The 7,036-nt window shown below is 47.5% G+C and overlaps 1 protein-coding gene across 1 annotated transcript in view; it reads right to left on the bottom strand.

The window, feature by feature from the left end:
• Nucleotides 1-324: 324 nt before the first annotated feature.
• The window catches only part of FAM133B (family with sequence similarity 133 member B), a 30,217-nt gene continuing 23,505 nt past the window's right edge, over nt 325-7,036 (bottom strand). The window contains exons 10-11 of the mRNA XM_044295789.1: nt 3,014-3,052; nt 325-853 (exon numbers count right to left, since the gene is read on the bottom strand). Of these exons, the coding sequence (XP_044151724.1) occupies nt 767-853; nt 3,014-3,052 (126 nt within the window). The 3' untranslated portion in view covers nt 325-766. The remainder of the gene's footprint in view (nt 854-3,013; nt 3,053-7,036) is intronic.

The following is a 7,036-nucleotide window of genomic DNA, read 5'->3' as shown; positions in this document are numbered from 1 at the left end:
CCTCGCTGTTAGCGCCAGTCTGTGGCAGGGCCATAGGTCCTGCCCCCCTCAGCATGGTTAGTCTACTATTACACTCGCGCTTTGGCTTTCAGTTTGTGAGATCCGTTCAGGGCTCTCACAAGCGATCATCTGAATGGAAAAGGATCCGCTCAGAATGCATCAGTTCGCCTCCGTTCAGTCTCTATTCTGCTTTGGAGGCTGCTTGTAGCGTTTTGCTGTCCGTCTGATGAAACTGAGCCAAATGGATCCGTCCTGGCACACAATGTAAGTCAATGGGGACGGATCCGTTTTCACTGACACAATAGAAAACGGATCCGTCCTCCATTGACTTTCAATGGAGTTCAAGACAGATCCGTCTTGGCCATGTTACAGATAATACAAACGGATCCGTTCTGAACGGATGCAGACGGCTGTATTATCTGAACGCGTCCATCCATGACGGATCTGCCTTAGGATTAATAGGATATTGAGGTAATATTGCTTTATATATGTGGTACCAGTTATTGTGCTACCCCTTCCTAAACAAAAAGGAAGAACTCAGCCGCTCCCCTTCCCTATAATACAATTACTACCAAAAAAAATAAAAAATAAAGAAATTTCACTGGTGGCATAAAGAAGCTGACGTGATGCCACTGTGCAGCGGGATGTCTCCTGTGACATGCCTGTTCCTCTATGACATAGTGCACCACAGAAGATCTAATTACAGCTACGAGGATGAATTTCCGCTGTCACAGTCATTGCACATGTTCGGGGGGTTCTTGGAGGGTCACTCAGAATCCGAGCTGGAGGCGTGAGATTTCTTTTTCTTCTTCTTACTATGTTTCTTGTGCTTCTTCTTCTTCTTACTTTTATACTGTCACACAGGGAACAACAGGTTAGTAAGTTTACATGGCACCCAAAGGAAGGGGCATCATCTGCAGTTACATCTGTTATACCAGTAGTACTACCTATTAGGGCTGCAACGATTAATCAAAGTTATCGATAATATTCGATAACGGGATTCGTTGTCGATGAATCCCGTTATCGAATAATCGTCCGATTCCTTGCTATGTGGGCAAGAGCGGGTGGTCAGGCGCTATTGCCTGCGGGTCCTTAACCGGCAGTAACTTTTACTTGAACTTTAAATCAGCACATCTTTATTACCTTACAATGAAGCTCCGGTAACAGGCAGAGCGGGCGGCGGCGTATGGTCACTTAATCACGTGACGCGCCTGCTTCATTCATAAAGTGGGCGGAGCAGGCGCATGACGTGATTAAGTGACGTTACGCCGCCGCCCGCTCTGCCTGTTACTGGAGCTTCATTGTATTTGTAAGGTAATAAAGATCATAGAGCTGATTTAAAGTTCAAGTAAAAGTTACTGCCGGTTAAGGAATACTCTTAAGATATTATACTGTTGTGAGCGGCAGGGCCGGTGTATTGGGAGACACTGTTATGGGGGAGATCTGTGGATGACACATATAGCATAATATGCTATATAGGGCCATCCACAGATCCCCCCCCCCCCCATAACAGTGTGCCATCCACAGATCCCCCCCATAACAGTGTGCCATCCACAGATCCCCCCCCATAACAGTGTGCCATCCACAGATCCCCCCATAACAGTGTGCCATCCACAGATCCCCCCCATAAGTGTGCCATCCACAGATCCCCCCCATAAGTGTGCCATCCACAGATCCCCCCCATAACAGTGTGCCATCCACAGATCCCCCCCATAACAGTGTGCCATCCACAGATCCCCCCCATAACAGTGTGCCATCCACAGATCCCCCCCATAACAGTGTGCCATCCACAGATCCCCCCCATAACAGTGTGCCATCCACAGATCCCCCCCATAACAGTGTGCCATCCACAGATCCCCCCCATAACAGTGTGCCATCCACAGATCCCCCCCATAACAGTGTGCCATCCACAGATCCCCCCCCATAACAGTGTGCCATCCACAGATCCCCCCATAACAGTGTGCCATCCACAGATCCCCCATAACAGTGTGTCATCCACAGATCCCCCATAACAGTGTCATCCACAGATCCCCCCCATAACAGTGTGCCATCCACAGATCCCCCCCCATAACAGTGTGCCATCCACAGATCCCCCCCATAACAGTGTGCCATCCACAGATCCCCCCATAACAGTGTGCCATCCACAGATCCCCCCATAACACTGTCATCCACAGATCCCCCATAACACTGTGTCATCCACAGATCCCCCATAACAGTGTGCCATCCACAGATCCCCCCATAACACTGTCATCCACAGATCCACCATAACACTGTCATCCACAGATCCCCCAGCCTCAGCCCTGACCATGTGGACAGGTTGTCTTTTTTTACATTGTAATGCAACATTTTTATAATTATGTTTTAATATAGCCTTTGAACATATTTTTTCAAGTAAAATCATATAAACCCCTTTTTTGTCATTTTGCCGATCGATGAAATTATCGACTCCTAATCGATTATTCAAATAATCGTTAGCTGCAGCCCTACTACCTATATAACAGCAGCTGTAGACACATACTGTAGGACAAACCTATGCTGCTGTGGAATAACGCCATGCACAGATGTGTTGTGCCAGCCTAGGGACCCGAGGCTTCCCCCTGCATTAGTGTGCATTTAGTGCCAAGCTTTTTACAAAAAAAAAACATAAATGCTGCAGATGCAAACTGTCATCAAGCACCGGTGCCGTCTCATTGGGATAGGACACACAAGTCCATAAGAACAGTACGGACCATTGTACTGACACGGAAGAGCCAGGGACTGCCCAATTAACAGGGCTCAAAGTAACTACAGTCCGAAGCAATTTGAAAGCAAATGTATTAAAACAGTTGTCTCATGCCGACCATTAGGGGGACATATCGACATAAAGGGGGGGATATTATTTTACAGCTAATATCTGATTGCAGAGTTTAGGTAACAGCACTATGTCTACTGACCTACCCCGCTGAATACCGCCATCTGAGTAACATTCACATTCAGATAACGGCCTTCACAAACAGACACCTCGGATACTTACCGCTTTCTCTTCACTGCTTCTTCTCCTTTTCCCATAGGCCTGAGGAAGTAGAGAACGCGTCAGCAGGTATAATACCAATGATATATCGCACTGTATTTTTGGAATATAAAAAGCACTGGATGCTGAGACATAATACATAAAAGTATACTATTACTCTTCCACTAACCAATACCACACTTTTGGGGCAGTGATATTTAGTCTTCTACTTATTATGAATTACCATTTCAGTTTTAGGTACAAAATTCTGTGCAATCTCTGATTCATGTCATAGTGCACAGTCTTCCTTGACACAGCGGCACCTGCAGCTGGCGGCAGGGTCAGGTCGCAGCATCAAGAATCAAAGTGATCGGGTAAAAGTGCAAGTGCTGCTGTGTAAAGGGAGACAAAATGGATCTGCAACTCTCACTGAAATCTACATCAGAAACGGGCAGACATCTTGGTGGAAGACAATGGACCCCAATATAAGTCAATGGCGTCCATCAGGTGGGGTCAGTATCTGCTGTATGACGGATCCATCACCACATTGTGGTTTCCAATTATAAACAGAGATCACAGCACAGGTGAGAACAGAGCGAACAGGAGCGGAGGAGAGAATCGATTTGTCTCAATAATAAAAGTTCTGCACCTCTGAAGGGGTTGTCCCCACAGATAAAGAAGCACCCACCTGCCGTTTGACTGACAAGGGTGGACATTCCCTACAACAGAGCCTTCTACATATATAAACACTCAAATATTTAAGGGGGTGGGCACTTTACACATAATGACCACTGATGGGGTGGCATGCAATAAGACCATTGCCGCCTTCCATTGAAAAATATATCGAATGTGCTACTTTCCTGAAGTTCTGGGGATGGGGGGTGAGGTGGATGAAGGGGGTCACATCACATGCCATTCGGTCCAATTTTAAGACAAGTGCCTCATGTGACAAGCATAGATTTGGCTAACAAAGGGGTTGTGGCCTAACGAACTGTCAAAATGGAGCAGATCATATAATAAAGACTTATTAGTCAGTTGATTATATTCACATTTCTTTCACAATATTTTTATTCAGTTTTGAACAGAATAATACAGGCATCTAGCAATAGCATCTTATACAGATAACGCTTCCGACATTGATTGCCCGTATCAGGTTAAGGGGAGGAAAGGGGGGAACAAAGGGGTGGGGCAGGAGGGACATAGGGAATATAACAAACACAAACAACAATAACCCGGCCATGGTCCAAAAATTATACCCTCTGCTCAGTTATGTTTTATGCATGACTAGAAGTTAAAACGCTCACTGGTGACTCAAAGGTCTCTTGATGACCTTCAGCTTCATAAGCACTTTGGCGCCACCCAACATGACACATACAGAACACCTACTCCCAAAGATTTCCCCGACACTCTCCTTTACCCCTTGGTAGTGGGGAATTTCACTTTCCACTCCCCCCAGTTATTCAAATAATGTTTAAACCTGCCCTGACACGAAGCCAGGGTGCCTTCCATTTCACAATGGAAGCTAACCCGATTGATTACCTCTGAGATGCCTGGAACTTTATCAGATTTCCAGTATTTAGCTATAAGAATTTTAGCTGACGTTAAAATATGAAAAACTATTATATTCACATTTCGAACACATCTGACTAGATTACATGTTAAAGGGGACCTGTCACCACTCCTGACATGTCTGTTTTAATAGCTTCATGCATTCCCCATGTAATAACAATTCTGGAACATCTGTTCTTATGCCTGTATGTTGTGCCGTTCCTTTATTATTTCTACTAGAAGTTATGAATGAATTGCTGGCAGTCTGCAGTAAGGGTACAGAGGGGAGGTAACCAGTTGGGGGCGTGTACCTGCACAGACTCACTCTATCCAATCAGTGCTGCCATTGTCAGTCTGTGCAGGTACACGCCCCCAACTGGTTACCTCCCCTCTGTACCCTTACTGCAGACTGCTAGCAATTCATTCATAACTTCTAGTAGAAATAATAAAGGAACGGCACAACATACAGATATAAGAGCAGATGCTCCAGAATTGTTATTACATGGAGAATGCATAAAGCTGTTAAAACAGACGTGTCAGGAGTAGAGTTGTTGCGATACCAAATTTTTGATTCGGTTTCGATACCATGAAAAAGTATTGCGATACTCGATACCATTCGATACCACGCAAAAAAAAAAAAAAAAAGCCACGTGCATTCCGCATGTTTAAAAATGGCGAATCGCGCAGTTTTTATTAATTTTTTTCTGTTCCGGCGTTCACCACCTAGATTTTTTTTAATATTTTAATAGTTTGGACTTTTCTGACGTGGCGATATGTAATATGTTTATTATTTATATATGTGAAATTGGGAAAAGGGGGTCATTTATACTTCATATTTTGGTGGGGGGTTTTTTTACTTTTTTTTTAATAACTATTTCCCCCCTTAGGCTACTTTCACACTAGCGTTCGGGTGTCCGCTTGTGAGCTCCGTTTGAAGGGGCTCACAAGCGGCCCCGAACGCATCCGTCCAGCCCTAATGTATTCTGAGTGGATGCGGATCCGCTCAGAATGCATCAGTCTGGCAGCGTTCAGCCTCTGCTCCGCTCAGCAGGCGGACACTTGAACGCTCCTTGCAGCGTTCGGGTGTCCGCCTGGCCGTGCGGAGGCAAGCGGATGCGTCTAGACTTACAATGTTTACAATGGAAGTCAATGGGGACGGATCCGTTTGAAGATGACACAATATGGCTCAATCTTCAAACGGATCCGTCCCCCATTGACTTTCAATGTAAAAGTCTGGACGGATCCGTTCAGGCTACTTTCACAGTTAGAATTTTTTTTACAATATAATGCAGACGGATCCGTTCTGAACGGATCCACCGTCTGCATTATATGAGCGGATCCGTCTCAGACGGATCCGTTCTGAACGCAAGTGTTAAAGTAGCCTTAGGGGCGAGAACCTGGGATCTTTCATCCCTTGTCCTATTCAGCTCTATCAGGGTGAATAGGACTTCACACTGTCCCTGCTGCTCTGTGCCTTGTGCACACAGCATCAGGGATGTTACCATGGCAACCAGGGCTTCTGTAGCGTCCTGGCTGCCATGGTAACTGATCGGAGCCCCAGGCTTACACAGCTGGGGCTCCGATCAGAAGCTGCCACTGCACCACCAATGAGGGGGAGGGGAGAGGTCCCTGTGGCCACTGCCACCAATGATTTTAATACTGGGGGGGTTGAGAGGGGCCGGCGCACTGTGCCACCAATGATTTTAATGGGATGGGGGGTTGAGGGGCACACTGAACCACCAATGATAAATTACCCCTTTATACAGGAGGCGGGTACTGGCAGATCAGCAGTTAACCCCTTAGGTGCCGCACCTGAGGGGTTCTGATTGCAGCTCCCTGTCAGGGGCAGGGTGCCGGCAATGCGATTCTGCTGCCGGCACCCGCCTCCTGTATTGTGTTAGACTGACTTTCACTATCAGGCCACACAGAGCGGCGCCCAGCGATGTCTCAGCACTCACCATTAGTCCTGGGCGCCGCTCCGTTCGCCTGCAGTGCTCCATTACTGTCTCCTCTCCTGCTCCACATGCTGCTGATTACTATCGGAGCGATGGGAGGAGACATCAGCTTCACTAGTGGGCGTTCCTTCTTCCTGGCTGTAGCGCTGTCCAATCGCAGCGCAGGGAGAAGGAACGCCCACTAGTGAAGCTGATGTCTCCTCCCATCGCTCCGATAGTAATCAGCAGCATGTGGAGCAGGAGACAGTAATGAAGCACTGCGGGCGAACGGAGCGGCGCCCAGGACTAATGGCGAGTGCTGGGGCATCGCTGGGCGCCGCTCTGTGGGAAATGGGAATAGTCCTATTTGGTAGCGCAGAGCGCCCGCCCCTCCTCCGCCCCTCTATCCTCATTGGTGGCGCAGTGCGCCCGCCCCTCCTCCCCCCCTCTCTTCTCATTGGTGGCAGCGGCAGCAGCACAGAGGGAGGGAGGACAGCTTCCTTCTCCCTGTGCTGCTGAGAGAACATGAGCGCGCCGATAGCAGCGCGCTCATGTTCAGAGATAC

The sequence above is a fragment of the Bufo gargarizans genome, chromosome 5 (assembly GCF_014858855.1).
Source record: "Bufo gargarizans isolate SCDJY-AF-19 chromosome 5, ASM1485885v1, whole genome shotgun sequence".
NCBI lineage: Eukaryota > Metazoa > Chordata > Amphibia > Anura > Bufonidae > Bufo > Bufo gargarizans.
This window is presented reverse-complemented; position numbering and strand designations above follow the sequence as displayed.